General features: G+C 51.0%; 6 protein-coding genes across 6 annotated transcripts; 2 read left to right on the top strand and 4 right to left on the bottom strand.

Moving 5' to 3' along the window:
• Positions 1-48: 48 nt before the first annotated feature.
• Positions 49-1385, bottom strand: nctA (negative cofactor 2 transcription regulator complex subunit BUR6; the record flags this gene model as incomplete). The annotated part of the gene is made up of 2 exons (XM_073737248.1): positions 565-1385; positions 49-501 (listed from the first exon to the last, which is right to left on the bottom strand). Coding segments are annotated over exons 1-2 (746 nt in total), but the record flags the coding sequence as incomplete, so codon positions are not given.
• Positions 1386-2433: 1048 nt separating this feature from the next.
• Positions 2434-6034, top strand: BDW70DRAFT_169063 (uncharacterized protein). Its single transcript, XM_073742605.1, has 6 exons — positions 2434-2661; positions 2726-2835; positions 2889-3277; positions 3337-3601; positions 3664-4684; positions 4743-6034. Exons 1-6 carry the CDS (start codon positions 2618-2620, stop codon positions 5803-5805), a joined length of 2892 nt encoding a protein of 963 aa, XP_073594841.1. The 5' UTR covers positions 2434-2617; the 3' UTR covers positions 5806-6034.
• A 108-nt stretch (positions 6035-6142) lies between these two features.
• BDW70DRAFT_138595 (coronin) lies at positions 6143-8893 on the bottom strand. Its single transcript, XM_073737249.1, has 8 exons — positions 8773-8893; positions 8690-8718; positions 8573-8632; positions 8373-8515; positions 8267-8315; positions 8106-8209; positions 6890-8051; positions 6143-6829 (listed from the first exon to the last, which is right to left on the bottom strand). The coding sequence occupies exons 1-8, from the start codon at positions 8804-8806 to the stop codon at positions 6575-6577; spliced, it is 1836 nt and encodes a 611-aa protein (XP_073594842.1). The 5' UTR covers positions 8807-8893; the 3' UTR covers positions 6143-6574.
• Positions 8894-9324: 431 nt separating this feature from the next.
• On the top strand, positions 9325-12752 carry BDW70DRAFT_138596 (putative kinesin family protein (KlpA)). The gene is made up of 6 exons (XM_073737250.1): positions 9325-9470; positions 9534-9657; positions 9706-10011; positions 10429-10560; positions 10613-12177; positions 12227-12752. The coding sequence occupies exons 1-6, from the start codon at positions 9462-9464 to the stop codon at positions 12401-12403; spliced, it is 2313 nt and encodes a 770-aa protein (XP_073594843.1). The 5' UTR covers positions 9325-9461; the 3' UTR covers positions 12404-12752.
• Positions 12753-12978: 226 nt separating this feature from the next.
• BDW70DRAFT_169067 (putative serine/threonine protein kinase) lies at positions 12979-16536 on the bottom strand. The gene is made up of 3 exons (XM_073742606.1): positions 15607-16536; positions 15224-15397; positions 12979-15178 (listed from the first exon to the last, which is right to left on the bottom strand). The coding sequence occupies exons 1-3, from the start codon at positions 16051-16053 to the stop codon at positions 13103-13105; spliced, it is 2697 nt and encodes an 898-aa protein (XP_073594844.1). The 5' UTR covers positions 16054-16536; the 3' UTR covers positions 12979-13102.
• A 391-nt stretch (positions 16537-16927) lies between these two features.
• Positions 16928-19249, bottom strand: BDW70DRAFT_138599 (aminotransferase-like domain-containing protein). Its single transcript, XM_073737251.1, has 6 exons — positions 18753-19249; positions 18656-18692; positions 18526-18600; positions 18222-18466; positions 17344-18168; positions 16928-17286 (listed from the first exon to the last, which is right to left on the bottom strand). The coding sequence occupies exons 1-6, from the start codon at positions 18903-18905 to the stop codon at positions 17032-17034; spliced, it is 1590 nt and encodes a 529-aa protein (XP_073594845.1). The 5' UTR covers positions 18906-19249; the 3' UTR covers positions 16928-17031.
• Between the last annotated feature and the right edge of the window lie 1459 nt (positions 19250-20708).

Raw genomic sequence — 20708 nt, forward strand, 5'->3', positions numbered from 1 at the left:
AACTTATGTACTTTTCGGTACACAATTTGAGGAAAATTCAGAGGATAATGCAGGTAAAAAGCCAGATTGATGGCTTGAAGAGATATCAAAGTACCCAATATCAAAGCCCTATTCACATCGAAGATGCACGCCGTCCCACCACCGCAACGCCGAAGAATATGCGCTCCATACCGGTCTAAAACAAAGAAACGCTACCGATCATACCATAAAAGAAAGAAAGAGAGGGACCCCGACGGAGCAGCTAATCACTATCATCCTTTGGCCGACGACCGCCACGCTTCCGTTTTGGCTGCTCATTCTGATCGCTGCCGTCGTCTTCATGCTTGCGCCCCGTCGGTTGATCTGGGACCTTAGCAATGATGTCTGCCAGAAAATCTAATACTTCATCCTTCGCAACGGCTTGCTTGAGATGCGACGCGGTTACACGTTTCGAGTTCCGGTCTTTTGCTTCTTTAGCGGCTTTCGTAACCAGTGAAATCATGAAAAGTTCAAGTGCTTTGGCTGTAAAATTCAACATGTTAGCAAAGTCTCGCAGAGTACAAGGTTGAACGGGCTGATACGTACAGACGGCAATAGGTGTCACCTGCGCGACCTTGCCTACATCCTCATCTGCCTGCATGATGCGCTTGATGCGCGCGACAGGAAATTTGGTCTTCACCTCAATTCCAGCCGCCGGATCCAGTTTCGGGGGCTCTACGGGCTCTAAGGGCTGTTCTGGCTTGACTGGCTCCTGGTATAGTGGCTCCTCGTATTTGGGCTCCTCATACTTCATCTCAGGCGCAGGCGCGACCTCAACGGCGCGGGCCAAGCGGGAGGATCGGCGAGCCATATCGGCGTCAAAGCTGTGGTCGGAGTACGGGGGAATGTATTGCTGCAAAGCCCTGGCGGACGCGACGGACGGCTGTTGGTAGTGCGGGGTGAAGAAGGGCGAGGCGTCGTAGGATGTGCGCTGGGCGAGCGGGTTTCCGAATTGGTAGACGGGGGAGGGGATCGCGGGTTGGAAGGTAGAAAGGTCGGGAGAACGTGGGCGATAGGAGTTGTCTTGCTCTGTCATTGCTGACAAATCGGTCTCAGCAACTGGCAATGGTATAGTATAGTTATAGTAGAATAGTAGAGTGATGGACGGAGTATGCAGTATGTATAGAGCGTAGCGTCGGCGCGTCGACACCGGACGGATGAGGCAACAACGAGTGCGCTTTGGGAAGGGGGGAAAATAGAGGACGCGTAGTTACCTCTGCGGAAATTTGATTGAGATCTGAGCTAAAAGAATCAAGCTGGCCGCGACATCAGTTGTGTCTTGTAGAATAGTAGACGAGTTGTTGTTGATGGCCCAAGCTCTGGTGCGTGGGCCCAAGGGAGACGGGGCGTGGCAGTTTAGCCAAAAAAGAGATTCAAGTTCTTTGCTCCGGTCGGCGGGGGGCGGCGTTTTAGCCCTTTTAACCCTGTCTTGCCGCGCTAATTTTAAACAAAAAATCATTTAGATCAAAATCATTTTCTCGATCCTGGGACGGATTCCTGATGTACCTGCTTACTTAATTTCTCCTTTCTGAGTCCATCTATTATGATTTCACTCTCCCTCACTCTATTAACCTCATCCCCTCCAACCATTATTTCACTCTTGCGCTGCTAATCCTCGTCTTTCTTTCCCTCTCACCTCGCAGCATCACATGTAACTAATGACTCTACCGCCCGCTCTTCTTGCCACATCAACCAAACAGTCATCTTCGACGGTCACAGCCCTTATTGGCCTCGCGGCGCGTGGTTCGACCTTTCACGTCTTTTGATGATGCAAGTAATACAAAATCCTATCAAATAATATCTGTCTTTGTGATCTGTCTTATTGCTTGTTTATTGTTATTATGTGTTTACCGATATATTATTTGTGTTTACCTATCTGTTCCACCTCCATCCTTCGGACGCTGCATGACGATACCAGAGCCCAGAGATGTAGAGGAGCCTCAGGCAGGCTGAAACCATTCACGTCGTGGATTGGTATCGCCTGCTGCGGGGATCCATCTTACATGTACATCGGTGAGGGACCAAATTACTTGATCTAATCTGATCGCGTCCTGGGCATTATCTTGCAAAACTCTCTGAGTCCTTCCTCCTGTCCAAGCTATAAAACCCTGAACATAGATCATGCACTATGCCTACCCGGGCAATGAAAAACGAGATCCAGTATGGGTCGGATGGATTGTACTCGCCATTAGCCTTGCCCCGGCTATGTCACTCTGACATGCACGTTCTCGAAGCTCAGGATTCAGCCTAAACTGCATTCAGCCTTGCATTAGCCCTTCAAGGGCAAGAGTCTCGGCACCAGAATCAGTAAATTATCTCCTAGACAAGCTCCCTGAGTACTTGTATTCGTAAGATGTTCCAGTAAACGGAGGAAATTTGTTCCGTTCCGACTCCGCCTCCACTCCGACGCCAAACAGTTGCGACAGATTCTCAGGTTTCCAAGTCCTCATCAAATACTCGTGTGACGCTGTTGGATATGGACTGATGGTTGACTAAAGTCATGTCGCGCTCCGTTGCCTCTCCGGCCTGTCTCCTCCTGTTATAATCACAACTCAATCGACTTTGCTTCCTTGCTGCTTGCGTGTAGCTAGTCTTCCCAATGGCGGCGGCCGCTCAGCCTTCGGGCTTAATGGAAATTGCAAGGTGAGCCCTAGCGCAAAGCTTCAGTACGTTGCGCTATATACTGATGCGTTTTCTTGGGCTCCAGCTCCTTAACCCAGGATGAGATTCCTTTCAAATTGCGCTGCGCCATCTGCAACAAGCTTGCCTTGAATGCCTTCCGTCTTCCATGCTGTGATCAAGCGATCTGTGAAAATTGTAAGCGTCCTCCTACGATTATATTGCGTATGTGGTTCTTACGCGAACTGCAGGCCAGGCATCACTTCCGGACACATGCCCAGTCTGCGCACACACCCCCCTCTCGTCCGATCTTTGCAAGCCGAACAAAGCCCTCCGGACCACTCTGAAGGCTTTCCTTCGCACGGAAGAAAAGAAACGCGAGAAGGAGCGACAGGAGCGACAGGAGCGACAGGAAGCACAGCCTGCCCCTTCAGATACGGCTGCGCCTGCGGAAGAAGCCTCGGTCAGACAAGAGTCTCAGCAAGACTCAAATGTCGTTGAGGGAACCCCGGCAGATGGGCCGTTGCCAAATGCTGGCGAAGACTCGTCAGCAGCACAACCCGTTGATACCGCACTCGCGGCAGCTGAAGTCGACGCTGCCGGCGAGGAACAGATCGGGACCAATGGAGTCTCCCAGGTAGTGAGCTTCCTTCTCCGTTCAAATTCTATCGCGCAGACCTAACGAAGGGAATCCTATAGGATGAACATCCCGAAACAGTTGCTCCAGATGCAGCGGATCAAGCGCTTGATGTGGCACAAAAGAACGCTGAAGGAGATAATATCGAGAATAACGAGTCTACTGAACAATCTGATCAGGACTCTCAAAATGCTATGCCAGGCTCTGGCTTTCCCAACCCCATGGGATTCAACATGAACCCAGGGATGTTTCCGAATATGGCGTGGGGTACAAACCCCATGGCTCAGTTCATGGGCGGTGGAATGATGGGGTTTCCCAATCCTATGGGTATGTCGACAGAGACTGACGCTCAGATATGAGTTTTGTAGGCTAACGAGAAACCCTCACAGGAATGGCCGCCATGGGCATGGACCCGATGGCCGCGAGTCAGGGCATGTTTGGAGGCTACGGGATGAACATGAATGGCATGAGCAATGGCATGAATATGGGAATGAATTTCAACGCTGGGCAGGGGATGTACGGTGGTTGGGACGGCTCACAGAACAATATGTGGAATGGAAGCCAAGATAAATTCAATCCAAATGCTTTCGCGAATGGTATGGGCGCGCAATTTGGGGACCCCTCTGGCTTTGGCGGATATAATATGTCTCAACCCAACGGAGTTCATCCTCAAATGCAGCAGCAGCAGTTTTCTAACCAAGAGCTCCAGAATGGCTATTATGGCCCCGGCAATTACCGGGGTCGTGGCCGTGGTTACTTTTCCGGCGGCCGTGGTCGTGGCGGTTACGTTGGTCATATGCAACCTAATTTCCCCCATAATGTTAACTCTGCAGCTCTTCAAGATAATACCTCTATCGCGGACAAAACCATGCCCTCACAGACTGAGGAAGGCGCAGCGGATGCAACGGCTACTGAAGACAATATTCCTTCAGGTGGGAAGAGTGCGGAAGACGGACCAAACACTGCCGGTGCTTCCTCGAAGAACCAGGCCTTAAACGAAGTGGAGGCAAATGGTGGTAATGACGAGTCCGTACCTGGAGCTAATGGCCATTCAGACCAAGCTATGAACGCAGAGAACCAACTTCAGGGTATTCCCACCGTTGATAGTCTTAACGATCCCTATAACGTCGGAGCCACTGCGGCGCCAACTTACATGCACCAAGGGTTCGGTAGAGGTGGCGGTTATATGCGAGGCGGCTTTCATGGTCGCGGCGGCAGCCTTGGTGCGCAGCAGCAATTTATGCCAGCGCCTAATATGCAATCGCGAGGACCTGTTGTTGAGGGTGCTCCAGCTGCGCCTAGAGCAATGAGACAAGGGCTCCCAAACACCAGCGTATTTCGTCAAAGGAATTTTCACTTAGTCGGACGTGTCCCTAACCAGCCTAGTAGAGGCCCTGAAGCTTCAGAGACGTACGTATTTTCTCAGCGTTGCATGTCTATCAACAAGAACTAACGGACATCTTTGCAGCCCGCACGCCGAGCCAACCTCGGAAGATCAGCATCCTCAGTCGTCATCTCGGTCTATCTCCAGAGCAAGGTCGAGGTCGAGGTCGAGGTCGAGGTCGAAGCCTAGAAGCAGGTCTCGATCTCGATCTCGCGTACGATCCCGCTCGAGCAGCCGTCGACAGTATCGTCCGAGGTCTCGAAGCGTTGAAGACGACGCAACCGACTACGATCGCCCGCGGGAGCGTCGAAGGAGGCCCCATCACGATGAGAGAGATAGGACTGCAGATGACGAGCGCCGCTCCAAATCACCGTCTATTGAATCTCACAGGTCATCACTCAGAGATAAGGAACGAGACCGGCGTCGGTCCCATCGGTCCCGTCGGTCTCACCGTCGACGCAGCCGAAGTCGCAGCGCAAGTGGTGATCGCAACGGTGATAGTCGAGAAACTGATCGTTTTGCTGAAAAGCGAAGCAGCTCCAAACCTCGAAGTCGAAATGCAGACACTTTAGACACCCATCGGTCAGGGAAGGACCGTTCAAGTCGACGCGAGGAGGACCGAGAAAGAGACAGAGACTCCCGTCGGCGTGATCGTGAACGTGACCGGGACAGAATCCGGGAAAAGGAGAGAGAGCGCGATCGTGACCGGGAACGTCCTCGAGAGCGAGACCGAGATCGAGACCGAGACCGAAAACGATCTCGGCGTGACCGGTCCGAATCCGCAGCCGACAGTGACTATTACTCACGTAAAGCAAAACGAGGACGTGAAGACGACGCTCGCACTTCCACCAGCAATAGAGACCGTCCAAAAGACACAAGGGAGAAGACTCTTCTGTCAAACTTACCTGAACCCGAGAAAGACCCTCATACCTTAGAACGCGAAGCCCGCAACCGCGAGCGTCTGCTCAAGGAACAACAGCGCCGCGAAGCGATGCAAGCTGATCGGGACGCTGGCAAATCCAGCCGCCGACGCGACAGTCGACAGGAGCGAGCTGGGCGTCGCCTTAACTACAAGTACGATGATGAGAGCGACGCCGCGCGGGCTGCGAGAGTTGAAAGAGAGCGGGAAGCTGGTCGATGGGAATAAACATCAACGTTCTACATACTCCTCACACCTCTCAAGCCCCATCCACAGTTTTCTAGAGAAAGGCCCGATAATGTGTATCTACCATTGCAACCCGAAGTTACCATATAGAGACGCTATAGGTCACTGTGCTTCATCGACGAAAATGGCCCATGGCAAGCAATGTTCTTATATTGGACCACGGATAGAACAGATAATGAAGATGAGAAAGCAGCTTTAGCTTCGAGTGATGAGTGGCAATATAAATGGTCGCAATAAAATCTTTCTTTTCTAAAGTAATCAAGCCCTAATCTGTACTTAGTGCTTAAGAAGACGCGTTAACAATAACTTGAAAGGCCATCGAAATTTGAACAAGGGATGAACTGGCTGAGTCAACTAAATATCTGAATTGTGGATACGCGACAACTCAAGTCAGAAAGGGCGTCTATCATATCTACTAACATTGAAGAACCCAGAATAAAGATGCAAAGTCTGGTCCGAGATTGCGGATGCTTCTCTTCTCCTATCTGGACATAATAAGACGAGGAAAGATCCATGCGGGCTGGTTGGTTGGTTATGCTAGACCATCCGCAAGGGCGCGAAGTCAGAGATCATTCAAAGCAAGGAGTACGGACGGACATAGCAAGGAAAGCAAGCGAGAAAGGTGGGAAGTGAGCAGGTAAACCAGTAAGTTTGTGGACAAAATATATGTAGATAGTAAGTAGTATTGTAAAGTACAAAGAACCGGAAACAATACCATTCGCAATACCAAAGCGAGGTATCAGACGCAAGGCTAGCCCAGCTTAGCCTTGAGAGACTCGATCTCGGCGGTGAGGTTTTGCACCTGCAGGGCCTGGGACGCGATAGTCTTTGTTTGTTCGGCGATGAGGTCCTTGATGGCGCTGATTTCGCGCTGGACGGCGTCAGCGGGGACAGAGCTGGCGCCGGCGGCGGTAGAACCGGTGGTGCTTGCGAGAGACGATGTGGGCTGAGCGTTGACGGTGCTTTGAGCGGGAGACTGGGAACGTTCGGCCGGGGTGGGAGAGGCCTGGACGGAAAGGTTAGAATCTTGCGGGTTTCACTCAGGTTTGGTGGGTGAGTGGCTTACCGAGACTGGGGATGATGTTTTAACGGAATTTTCCTTCTGCAGGAAGGGGCTGTCCTTGACAGTTGGTGAGGATGTGCCTGGGGAACGGGTAGCGCGTTCGATTGGCTTCGAGGGTTCATCAAAGCTGGACTCCTCTGCGGGTTCAGCTTCTTCATCGTCTGCAAACTTGTTGATCATGGCAGCCATAGAGGCACCCTGCTCTTTCATGGAGGGTGCTGGCTTGACCACGGGAGTCGTTTCGAGAGCGGGCTCACTGGCCTTCACTTGCGGGGCGGGCTTCGCTTCTGGTTCAGGCTTGGGTTCAGGCTTGGACTCAGTGCCCAAGTTAGAGGTGGGCTTGTCCTGAATACCGGTAACCTCCTTCAAGCCCTGGCCGTCGTAAAGGCTGCCCATGGAGATTTTGGGGGGAATTGCTTCCTTGCCGCCAAACCACTCCGAGGCACTCATGGCAGGCTTCAAGCCGACGGTAGGAGGATAGATGTCGTCCTGGAATGTCTCGGCCCGACGAGGAACAATGAAAGAGATGGGCTCAATGTAGGTATCGTTGACGGTCTTGAAGGCGCGGGTAACCTCATTCTCATGCATGTTCACACCACGCTTGGGCATAAAGGCGATACCGCGTTGGGGGTCCGCGGACTTATATTCCGAGAGGTACTCAAACTTGTCATTCTCCAGCTCAAAGTATCGGATGTTGCCGTCACCCCTGCCAGCCAAGTACAGGCACTGGGTGCCATCATCCCAGAAAGGCATACATACACCGGAGATGGAGTCAAGTGTCTTGAAACCATCAATCGGCAGTTGAGGGGAGCGGATATCCCAGAGCGCAAGCTGGCGGTCACTCATCTTGGAGAAGCCAGTGGTTGCGAACCTGTCGCGTTCACCCAGCCATACTGAGCGACTGTTTTTTGCTCCTGTATGTCCTTGCCCTTCGTGCGCAGGGCGTTCTTGACGCACATCCCAGACGCGCAGCTTCTTGTCGCGAGAAGTTGTAACAAGAAGCGAGCCATTTGCGCTCCACGACTGCGACTGCACAATGTCGCCAACGTTCAATGTCAACTTGGATGCACCAGCCTCAATATCCCAAATCTTCACTGTATAGTCTCCGGACGCCGTCGCAAGGATGTTTTCAGCCGCGGGGTTGAAGAGCACGTGCCCGACCTTCCTGTGACAGATGTGAGACTGTTGATCGCAAACGGGCTCATGCATCGACACTTACTTCGGGTGGCCACTGAGCTTCCCAACTGGCGCAACATCTTGGATGTCATCGGCGTCTACATCAGGGGATAGCGTGAACCCCTCAGGGACCCGCCACAGGAAGACCTACAGAACATTTAGCCCGGCCGGCGCGAAACTAATTAGTACACTATACAACCATACCCTGCCATCATCGGAACCGGATGCGATCAAATCATCGTTGAAAGGGTTCCTATATATGTTGGCTTATTCTGAAACTTGCGACAAGAGTAGTATTGTCACTGCTTACCAGTCCGTATCCAAAACGACCGCGGTGTGACCACGAAACAGGGGTATCCGCTCGGGCAATTTGCCTCGTTCTTCTAAGGGAATAACGGCGAAAGCACCTCCACCACCAGCTTCCCAGTTCACAGACAGATATTTAGGATTGGCCTGGGTTTGTTAGGCGGCTCGAAAGTGGCGAACGGATGAGCGGTGGCAGTCACGAACCTTAACAAGGTTGGTATCCCAGGCATTCCGAGAGACACGGAGGTTATCATAGCATTGCTCCTGTTCAATTGTAAGCATTATTCAATCTTCTAATCGTATTCAAGGATATAAAAGCACCTTCCGTGTTGGTCGTCCGAAGACGTGGCCTGCTACCTGTCAGATTGCGGGCAACAGGAGAGAGAGAGAGAGACAAGACTTACGATACTTGGATGAACGCACGAAACGGCCAGACATGGTGCTGGGTATCAAAGAACCAAAACAAGGCTCAAAAAAACCAATGCAGAAAGAAAGGGAGAGAAACTGAAATGGGGGAGAGGGTTGAATCCAGGAGGCTTGCTCCAGCTCAAGGGTGATAGCAATTAATAGCACCGTTGTTAATTACCGGGGCCGGCAAGGCTGATGTCGGTCTGGCACCGCCACCTGGACCAGATAAAGGTCAACGATGTTCAATATAATTTCATAGGAATTAAAGAAGACCTCAAGATGTCTTTTCCCCAAGAATATGAGGCACAAATCTGTCAAATGCTGGACTCGATATAGAAGCATAACCGGGGAATATTGAAACGTCGTGACAATGTTACCGCTAGTCCCAGGATAGTGTAGTTCTGCCCCGCCAATGCATGGCTGAGTCAGCAGGGCTTGTTTACCGCCTTCGTCGCTGGAGAAACCGAAGCTAACTACTCCCTAAAGCGGTTCACCAACAATCAACCCATAATAATGCAGCCAGTCAATTGAAACCAACCCGCCTTCAAAGATAGCTCCCCCACTCACTGACCACGCAGCTCGGCTGCTGACGCGCTGCATTGCGTTGATTTGTTTATCGTCGTCCTTGCATAACCTCGACCTCACATCATTCGCATACCGCACAGTCGCCAGTGAAGAGGCCATCATGGAGAATGTCAGTTCGGTACTTGCTGTCATTGCACCACGAGACCAGGTCTCCCCTAATGCTATCGACCAGGTACAATCGAGAATGCAGGGATCGCGCATCCCCGGACTCAAAGAGATGAACCCATCTGGGACAAATGCTCGCTCAAGGCTGCCGCAGCCAGGCGCAATTGCGAACAAACCCACTGCCGTGCCTCGTGAGTAGCCAACAACTCCGCGCGAGGACAATAACCTGACAGGAGAAGAACTGGCCCGTACGAGGAGCACTACGGAAAGCACAAGGATAGGCGCAGGTCCGCCGTCCGCAACACGGTCCGTCAATGGAGCTACCAAAGCCCATACCCGCGCCAACTCGTACGCAAATTCCTCCACCCTGACCCGATCAGCTTCAACCGCTTCGCGACCCAGAGGGCCGCTTTCATCGTCGACCAGCGGCCGACCCAAGACCTCAATGAGTACCTCCCGGCGGCCGAACGGACACGCCCTCCCACGACCGGCAACATCCCTAGATACTCATCAGGAGGAGCGCAGCTATGGAGGACTTGGAAAACGTAAGGGTATGCACACATCTCGCGTCTTGATATTTTCACCTGTGTCCCCTATCACAGCGCCGTCACCATGGCATGTCCCTTTTGATTCCCTGAAGGCGAGACGCGCCGCACGGCGAGACCCGTCTCCCCTGCTGCAGCCTTACCTGAAGCCCTTTCATGGCGAAAAGTCACTGTGCTCTTTCATGAACGTCTTGAGCTTGGACCCGTACCCTGGTGAAAATATGAGTCCTAACATGTTTTTTAAACATGACAGAAACCCCAGTTTCAGCCCGTCGAAAATACCCGTCCCCATACCCGCACCTATTTCCCCGTCTAGCCCCCCAAAACAACCCAATTACCTTCTGAGAAAAAAACGGCACCGGTCCCCAGAATCCCTTACGAGAGAAACAACGATCAAGTCCTTTAACATTTCTATAGGCGGCGAGTGGGATCAAGATGAACGGGAACAGAATCTGGAGAGTCTCTTTGAGACTTTCGTATCTCGCATTAGCCAACAAGGGCAGGAGAGCTCAGGCCTCAAGGAGGCGCTCGAAGTTTACAAGTCAAGAGGTAGGCGATCACTAGGTTGGGCAAGAATAGTGCTCATACGGTTTGGATACAGTTAGTGAGCTTGAAGAAGCGAAGAGCGAACAGACGGAACAGAACATACGCCTCAAGGTGGAACTGGATGTCAGCAAATCACGCCTCGCAGAGGCAGAGGATGCCCTGAAAAATGCCCAGCGGGATCATGAAATCGCAATAGACGAGCTCATGTCTCGACAGCGCGCGGAATGTGAATCCGTGAGATATGAGAGCCAAAAGAGCTTAGACACCCTTAGGGCACAACACGAATCCGAACTTAAGGAGCTAAGAAGACAATTTGAACGTGAGTTGGAAGACGAGAAATGTGCGCGGGTCCGGGAATTGAACCAGCTTCACTCAAAGACTGCTCTCGACGCCCAACTATCGCAAATCGAACTTGATAAGACAATAAAAGAACTCGCGGCAACTCGGGAGGATCTCCAATCGCTGCGGGCCGAACTCGAGCGGGAACGAAAGAACACGAATAACCTCAGACAGAACCTGGATACCGCCGCTTCTAACAGCGTTACATTGGAGTCCACCATTAGCGCGCTTAAGGCAAGGATCGAATTCCTAGAGTCAGGAAGGGAAGAACAATCTGAAGCTTTTGAACGGTTGAACCAGCAAATGATGGATGCTATGGCGGAGACCAATGCAGCCAAAGAGAAACTCAGAAGGGAAGAAACACTCCGGCGCAAATTACACAATCAGGTGCAGGAGCTCAAGGGCAACATCCGCGTATTCTGCCGTGTCCGACCTACGTTAGGAAACGAAGGTGCATCGGATGCGGCTCAATTTACATATCCGGACGAGGGTGAAGACTCCAAAGAAATCAGTATTATCGGACCAGAGGAGAAGAGCAGTTTTGGAACCGTGACGAGGAAGAACCACAATTTCTCCTTTGACCATGTATTCGGGCCGTCAGCTCAAAACAGCGACGTTTTCGACGAAATCAGCCAGCTTGTGCAAAGTGCCCTCGATGGGTACAATGTTTGTATCTTCTGCTACGGTCAGACTGGTAGCGGCAAGACTCACACAATGTCCTCGCTAGACGGCATGATTCCAAGGGCAGTACATCAAATTTACGAGACAGCCACGAGTCTCGAGGAAAAGGGTTGGAGATACACAATGGAAGGCAACTTTGTGGAAGTTTACAATGAAAATTTGAACGACCTTTTGGGTAAAGCCGAGGAGTTGGACAAGAAGAAGCTTGAGATCCGACACGACATGCAGAGGGGTAAGACGACCATCACGGACGCCACCACCGTGCAACTCGAATCGCCAGAGATGGTCGAATCCCTTCTCAAAAGAGCGGCAGCCAACCGATCAGTAGCGGCTACGAAGGCGAACGAACGCTCCTCCCGCTCCCACTCAATCTTCATTCTCAAATTGATCGGAGAAAACTATATCACCGGCGAACGCAGTGAAGGAACCTTGAACTTGGTAGACTTGGCCGGTTCTGAGAGATTAAGCCACAGTGGTGCAACAGGAGACCGACTAAAGGAAACTCAAAACATCAACCGCAGTTTAAGCTGCCTGGGGGATGTAATTGCAGCTTTGGGACAGGGCAAGAAAGATGGCCATATCCCATACCGAAACAGCAAGGTACGCTCCTTTCTACTAACTACCGTCGTCCATTCTAACATAACTACAGTTGACATATCTACTCCAATTCTCGCTGGGTGGGAATTCGAAGACCCTCATGTTTGTAATGGTCAGCCCATTACAAGCCCATCTCTCCGAGACTTTGACTAGTCTCAAATTCGCCACGAAGGTACACAACACTCACATTGGAACCGCGAAGAAACAGACTCGTGTCCGCGATGTTTAGACTCCAGTCACTTATATCTATGTCCACTTTTGATTCCTTTGCCTTATTTCGTCTTGGCCGCTATGATCCTGGCCCTTTTTGATGTTTGGTGTCTTGGGCGTCTCGTTCTCCTTCCCCTCGTTTCCTCTGTCTTCTGGAGATTTTGCCCTCATCGCCCTTTATTCTTGCGGGTTGCTTCGTTTATACACAAGTGCGCAGTACACTACACTACTGTGCTTTGCCGTTGTGTATTGGTTGATCTGGTTTGGTTTGGTGGATGGATTGCAGATTGGATTTAGCTTAATGATAGTTACCTGGTTAAATTAGTAGTGCCTGCAGAACAATCAATGAATACAACGCTGCTTTGTTATCTAAGAGTTAAAAAGACTAAGCATTTCATCTAGTTTATATTATGGGGGTGTGCAAGTGTGGTTCTAAAGGTGTGCTAGGAAGATATATTTCCAAGCGGATTGTAGAACGCGCCCAGTCTGGCCCTGACTTACGACAAACATGGTCATTGATATTTTATTTGTATTAGTTGATTAGTTGAATAATTTATCGGTTTGTTTATTACTAGTACAACATCACAGATATTCCAGTGCTAGAATTGATTTAAGCTGTAAGTACCTTTTGAAAGACCTCTTGCAAAAATCAACGGTGATGCAGAGGGTATATACATTTTGGTCCATCTATACTGACCTCAAGCAATCAAATACAACTCTATCTCTCAAGACCCTGATCAGACGCCTCATCCGTCGACCAATTGCCACTCTCACTTCCACCTTCACCTTCGTTCACACTTACTCCCGCACTGCCACCAATACTGACCTTGGTCCTGGACAATGCCGATCCCGTCGCAGACATCGCATCTAGGAAGTCCCCCAGCAACCGGTTCAACTCCGCAGTCGTTGCAGCTTCTCCAGCGCCATCCATCAGAACTTCAAGGCGCGGTGGGACGAGGTCCGGAAATTTGATAGGGGACATTCCCTCTATTGAGGAAGGGATGTGTAAAGTGGTAGGGTTGTAGCGTGCTGTGTGGAGGGGCTCGAAGCTGGTTCCATGTCTTGATTCGGAGTCTGTGCTCGTAGGTGCGACTCCGATTCCGGGAAAGGCGCGCATACGTTGATCTTTGTGGGGGATGGCGGTGGGGAAGGGCTCCGAGTAGGACATTTGCATCTGTATTGGCATTGATGTTTGGGGATATGCAGGGGGCGCAGTGGTGGTGATGTTATTTTGCCAGACGGGTGTTGTGTCTTCTTCCTCGTCTGGACCTGGGCCTTCTATTATCGAAGAGCGTGAGTAGCGGTTGTATCCAACGGATGTGAGGAGTTCGGGGTACTCGTTGTTTAGGAACTGTTGCTGCTGCTTGGATTGTGGGGTACCTTCCGGGGGCGAGGGAGGGCGATCGAAGCGAAAGGGGTCGTAGTCTGTATCTGAGCTTGTAGAAACATTTGACTGAACCGATGCAGATGTCGACGGGCGAGAGATGTCCCTATTACTGTCGCCCGGTTCACCGATATTGCTAGACCTTGCATCGCTAGCCTTGAGCGTGTCATGGCGGCTGGGTTCCCCGTCTTCTTCTGCGGAAGAACTGTTTCGAGGGCTAACGTGGTCATCATCCGCGGATGTGGTCATCACCGGGAACGTCCACTCCATTGTAGCTCGTTTTTCGGCCGGGGCGAATGTCAGGGGCTGCGTTAGAGTGTCGCGCGCAATACGTTCAGGCTCGGATTCAGGCCCAGCCTCTGCACCCGAGTCAACCTCCGGAACGGACTCTGACTCTGGCTCTTCCGTGGGGGCCGTCATGAAGGATGGGAATTTCCAGTCCATGGTGGGTGGCCGTGGCCCGGTGCGAGGTTGAAAAGTTTCTTGTATATCCACGCTGCTTCGCACTTCACTACTCGAGGACCGTGACCGGCCTTCGTTAAAGCTGCGGTTTCGTCCGCTAGATCTGTTAGCGCGAATGGTATCTGCATCAGCAAGTTGGAATGGCTGGGCTGTTGTGGCGCCAGCGGCATAGTGGGAAGAATCAAAGGAGGGAATGTCAATATCGATGAATGTCGATGTGACCGAGGAGCGGTCTGTGTCGGTGCGAAGAGGAAGATCAGATACAGGGGCCTTTTGCTCAATAGGCACAAAGTCGTTTTTCGTCTCGTATTTGTAGCTGGGCTTTTCTTCGTCAAAGAGGCCTTCCATGGCTGCAGCACCTCGGCGCACTCTTTCGTCAAAATTGGCTTTGTCTTGCTCTGTCATCTCAGTCTCTGCCGGCTCGTTGGCCGGTTCGTGCTGGGGCTGACCGGTCGTGTCCTTGATCTCCTGTTCTAGCTCAGCTAGTGAAGCCGCCAATTGATCAAGGTCAATAACGGAGAATCTTCTCTCAAAGTCATCTGTCGTGCTGAAATTCCAATCCTCATCAATATCTGACTCAACATCAGGCACTTCCGCTGCTGCAGCTCCGCCGGGATGAAATAGAGAAATGCGTTGGCCCCCGCGCTGGGACCATTGGTAGTATATGCGGACGAGCTCGCTCAGGGATGATGTTGGGTACTCTTCCTCGGAATTCGCAATATAGGGGTGTAATAAGATATCCGCCATTGATGGTCGGGTAACAGGATCTGAGTTCAAAGCATATGCTACTAGATCTCTCAAACCTTCAGGGTATTCACCGCCATCTGCTAGTTGTGGTGTTTTTCTGTTCAACTGTCTACCAATCTGCATCCTTTCTCGAAGATTAGCGTTTGGTGGGTTTCCTGTAGCAAGTTCGAACAGTGTACAACCGTATGCCCAAACGTCAACCTGAGAATGTCAGTGACAGTATATGACGAGTATCAATGTACGTACCTCGCTACTGTACTGATGATCCTGCTTGGCGGTAAACATTTCTGGAGGCATCCAGTGGGGTGTACCGATCCAGGTCGATCGTTTATCCATTTGTGACTGGAGAATACCTGCAACACCAAAGTCACATATTTGTAGTCTTCCTTCTTCATGAATAAGGACATTGGCAGCTGGTATCTGAGTTAGCAAGAATTTACAGCAAATCTTGTAACATAGCGTTTATACCTTTGATATCTCTATGGATGATGCCCGCATCATGTATAGCACGTAATCCAGCAGCTAGCTCACGAGCTACCGGGATAGCAAACCTCTCCTCGAGTCGATCACCAGTTGCTCGCATCTGAACGTTCAGCAACAGTTCACAAGTCCAAGTTTGAGCAACCTACCAAAGTCCTAACACTACCACCTGGGCAATACTCGCAAACCAACCAGAGCTGTGAATGAATAGACACCGCCTCGATGATTTCATTGATATTCTTCGCCCCGGCATCCTTGACCTGTTTCATCACCTTCGTTTCATGTATGAAATCTTTAATCGACTCATCCTTGAAATCGCGCACCGATTTATAATCTAATGAGTCGATATCAAGAACTTTGATAGCAACGACTTCTCGAGACGGAAGCTGGTGGCCTTTGTACACACGACCGTAGGCTCCCTTACCAATGAGCTCTTCGAACTCATACGGGGGCGTCTCTGTCTTCGCCCGGCGACACATCTCACGGACGGCAGCACCTTGCTCTCGTGCTAGCCGAATGGCCTCTGCTTTGTGCTTCGTGATTGCGGCCACGGCGGACGTTGGGTCCAGAAAATGTGAGGTACGAGGAGCTTCCATGGCGGTGTTATGAAATGTACCCTATACCTGACTTTGATGATTTGGAGAGATTGACGCTGGCAGTTCGAGAGCAAGAAGAGTCGGGCTGAACGCTGCAGCCCTCTTTCCACGCTTTGAAGGAAACCTGAGTGCAACTCAACTGGGCCTTTGATGGAATTCAAAATAGTCCACTAGGCCGAGAGCTCGCCGGCCAATGCAACGAAGCTTTCGACTCTTGGGATGCTAGAGCTTTCAAACCTGACGGTGATGCTTCGTATGCCCAAGCCCACTAACGGCGCCACTCTACCTTGCCGTGAGAACAATTGAACTCTCAGATTCTCAAAATAAACAGTCGTCAAGGCCACGTTTTATTGCTTTGGATTTTAATGCCAACCATCTACCGGCCACAGGGTATAATCGGGTTTCGATCTCAATACCGGTGTTCTGATGACATTTAGCTCTGCCCGGGCAATTGTTCACGGCATTCTCCTTTTATCTTCTGATATCAATTGCTGCAGTGCATACCACTGAGTTTTCCAGGACTGGAACAAGGTAAGAGTATAAGACAAGCCAGCTCCATGGCTGGTCAGTGGCAGGTTGAAGGACGGAATCCTGCCAAGAATCCCTTACACCGCACTAATTTAGCGCCCGGTAGAGCTGAGACCACAATAAGCCACGACCCAGAAGGAAGATCAACAGCCAACAGTCAATTGTAACTGTGCTGGGAGAACTATAGAACTTTTTAAGGGCCATGGATAGGAGAGTACTATCTCGAATCTTAGGCAACAATATATCATAAAACATGACCATGGTACAAGACATCTTGCACAGAGACTACCACGCTATACAGAGTAGGTGCCCAGATAGTCGAGAACATTGCCAACTAGTCCAAGGAGGAAAATCCATCCCATTAGTACCAGTACCTACTAGCTTGCGATCTATATATTAATTTGAAAGCATGTGTAGTTCGGACGCGCATATCGAAACCTGTATAAATGTCTATAGCTTGAACTCAACCCGGAGCGCATCACCAAATCTCTTGATCGCCTCTGTGATATTCTCCTCACTGGCAGCCGCGAATGTAGCACGGAAGAAAAGCTTGTCTTCGCTTGCTCCAGCGGCCTTGAACCAGCTTCCACGCGACACAAGGACGCCATTGTTGATAGCGGCATGGAAAAGAGCCTCTTCGATGGAGTCGCGAGTCTTGCCAGATGTGAGTTCAGGGTGCTTCTTCCAGTCCACTTGAATCCAGTGCTGTAGCGACATCTTAGTATTGTTCTCAATTGAAGTGCGGCAAGGATATGAACTTACGAACATGCCCGCTGCAGGGGCAATCCAGCTAGCAATCTCTTGAGGAAGATGCTTCTCGCATGCCTGAACCATAATATTTCTGCGGTTGGTGTATTGCATGCGTAGGTTGATAAGCCAATCGAAGTACCCGAGGTGTCCCCAGTGCTCGTCCAACAGCTTGAAGAGCATCAGCTGGGAGATACCGCTCGGATGCTGGGCGGAGACTTCGGTGTTTCGAAGAAAGCGTTCAATGACCTGCTCAGAGCCGACGACCCAGCCGGTACGTGAGCCGGGGGCCAGAACTTTGGAGAATGACTCAACACGAAGGACACGGCCATCGACATCAATGCTCAGATATGAAGGAATAAGGGACTTGACAAATTCTTCGTGGTTTGCAGGAGGCGGCACCGGCGCACTGTCGGCTCCTGTGTATGGCTGCATTTGCAAGAAGTAGTATGGCTCGTCCTCAATGATATAAATGTCGTGCTTCTGAGCGACTTTGTAGATCTCCTTTCGTCGTTCTGCGGATTGCGTAGCGCCTGTGGGGTTCTGACCGGTCGGGATGGTGTAGAGAACGAAAGGCTTCCGAGCACCGCGGGCTTTCTCATCCCAATTGCTAAGGACATCATCCAGGTCTCCAGGCAGAAGTCCTTGTTCGTCCATTTTAACTGGGGCAACGTTGACTCCTTGGGGAAGGGCGGTTTCTTGGGCGCTAGAGAAAGTATACTCTTCCATCAGAAGGTAATCCCCCCTTTCACAGAACAACCGGAGAGCTGTATCCCAGGCATAGGTACTTCCGGCAGTCAAAGCGCATTGCCAGTCAGAGTATGGGGGGTTATGAATGAGCTGCTCATATTAGCACTTTCCCTGTACGACGTAAGTACCGTTTCCCAACGCACCTCGGTATGTTCCGTCACGAATCTGAGCAGCTGAGGGGATCCAGTTGACTGCCCGTAGTTCAGAGAAACCTCAAGATCGTACAGGCTCTTGCCCTCACGAATATCATGTTTTCCGGCGACCAAAGTAGTGCCGGACTGTCGCGTTGCTTCGGGGGAGAAGCCAGGCGGGGTAGGCACTTTGAAAGAGAGTTCTTCGAACGGGAAGTATTCTGGGGAGGGCAGCCCGCCACCCAAGGAAATAAGGCCTTCAATGAAATAACGTTAGGCCCGAAGCGTATGCGACGCGGTCTAGGACTTCTCTTACCTGGGTTTTTCAAAAACTTCGCCGCTCCTTTTAATGTCGAGGTCTTTCGTGACTTGGCTTCAAGGGTGAAGAAATCTGGGGCGCATTTCATCAGCAACGAAAAACCAAAACCAATGGCCTAATAACATACTGTCCCATCTCTTCGCCTTTGGTTTGGTGTAACAGGCCTGTCGTATCCACAAGTCAGCCCCAGATTCTATAGGCAGCTGCAAGCACTGCGGGCTCACCGGACTCTTGAACATATCACTGCTGGTAGCAGGAGCAACCCCAGCAGGCATTGGGGCGCTTTTCGCCCTCACAGCAGCAATTCCATCAACAGTCAACGGCTTAGGAGCGCCAATGCCGTTGGTATCCATGTCCAAAGCTGCCGGCGGAGACATCGCAATGCTCTCGATCAGATCTCAATGTGAAGGCCGAGCTAATGTAGCGGTGATGGGACAGAGCTTGTCTCCAGATCTCACTTAGCCCCAAATGGTGTTTAGGTACAATTATGCTCAAGTAGTAGTGACAGCAGCACTTGTCAAAGGCCAAGTTGAGTCACGATCTTTTTCGTTTTCGGCCTTGGGTGGATCGGTTCCGACGGAATGTTTAAGAGGGACACCGCGGTTGACCGCCATCTTTAAATCGGGCATCGCGTAGCGCAGTAGCAAAGGTGGTTCTGAAAGAAGAATGACGAGACTCCTTGAACAGTTTCCGTTATCTAATTGGAGTCGGCACGGCGAGCTTTGGTTCGTCGCCCTTTTCATGAACATGTCACTTGGATCGTCGAAGGGCGTAGTCTAGTAAAGAACCAGTGGGTGGTTGGACGAGCTTCTTTTGTTTCGGCGTATGCGTATTCTAGACCGAGATTCCCTTAGTCTTCCAGTACCAGTGAATAAATAGGAACATCTGCACCATATCTGAGCGAATCTAAGCAGCAGATGCATCTATATACTATATGTTCTCTACTTAACTGCCTGAAAACAGTGCAGGCTTGTCATTGATAGTCAGGGAGGCTTCACGTTACCTACCTGCAAAAAATACGTGAAATGAAATTACCCCGAGCTAACCCCGCCACGCATAGATAAGGATAGATATGGCTACCGCCGGCATCGGAATCCTCAGTACTGCCGGACCTTATCTCCTGGATTCAGTCATCTGACTTTCCTTTCGGCGGAGGACGACCTCGGAGGTTGTCAGAGAGACCTCTCACCTCCTTCAAAATCAACCTCTCGACCTCCTTCATATTATATGGTCCTGCTGGAGCCAAACTCTTGCTATCTCTCGAAGATAATGAAAGACACTACAGGTTAATATGAAAGGCGCTTCCAAATTCTGGGGAAGCGCCATGGCGTCGCCGCGTCAACATTGCTGCTTTGGAAGAGTCTAAGCACAAAGAATTCACGATGATCGCCTGCCTCAACGCCCAAAAAAAACTTGTACATCACCGAATCTTGGTAGATTGATCCCTCCCCGCGTCCGTCGCTGACATTATATTGTCTATCGTGCCATTGTGCTAGGTTTTTGTCTGGCCTGTGGGAAACCATGTGATCAATTGCTCTAAAATGCAGACGAACAGCAGCAGCAGCAGCTTCAAGGACCTGTCTGAGTGATATTAACGGGCATTACGGCGCATAAAACAACCCCTTCCAATCCGGCAATGATAACAGTCCAGACCGCTTGATATCTGACTCTTGTCGGCCAACTGCTCCTCATCGACTATCCACCCACGCTCTGCAGAAGATGGCATCAGCAACGGTTCTGGCCATCTCGCCGACCATGAGCGCTTGGGTATGCCAACGAGGCGGCTCTGCAAGCAGCGCACTTCAGCGCAACGGCTTTCAAACATCTGCTGTACCAACCGCCCCGTCGTCCAATGCCTGATCCTCGTCTCAGTATGACTGCAAGTCAGTACTATGTGCAGCCATTCTCATGGCCCGAGGTGTAATAGCCGAGTACCGATACCCGGCAAGAAGGTTGCGCGCAGTAAAACAGCAGTAGATAAGGCCGCTGCTTCTGACATTGTCGCTTGTGGCAGCACCACGCCCAAGATAATATGTACAGCGGGCGTACGTGACGCCACACTATGTTAGTGAATTGCGCCAGCGGGCCAGTCGAGTAGATGCTCATTCTACTATGCAAAATCCACGCGCAAAGATGATAGGCGTGGGCAGCCGGGGCAGCGAGGCCATGTTGCGTGGACT

Source organism: Aspergillus foveolatus, assembly GCF_047715535.1.
Source record: "Aspergillus foveolatus strain CBS 279.81 unplaced genomic scaffold BDW70scaffold_33, whole genome shotgun sequence".
NCBI classification, from domain to species: domain Eukaryota; kingdom Fungi; phylum Ascomycota; class Eurotiomycetes; order Eurotiales; family Aspergillaceae; genus Aspergillus; species Aspergillus foveolatus.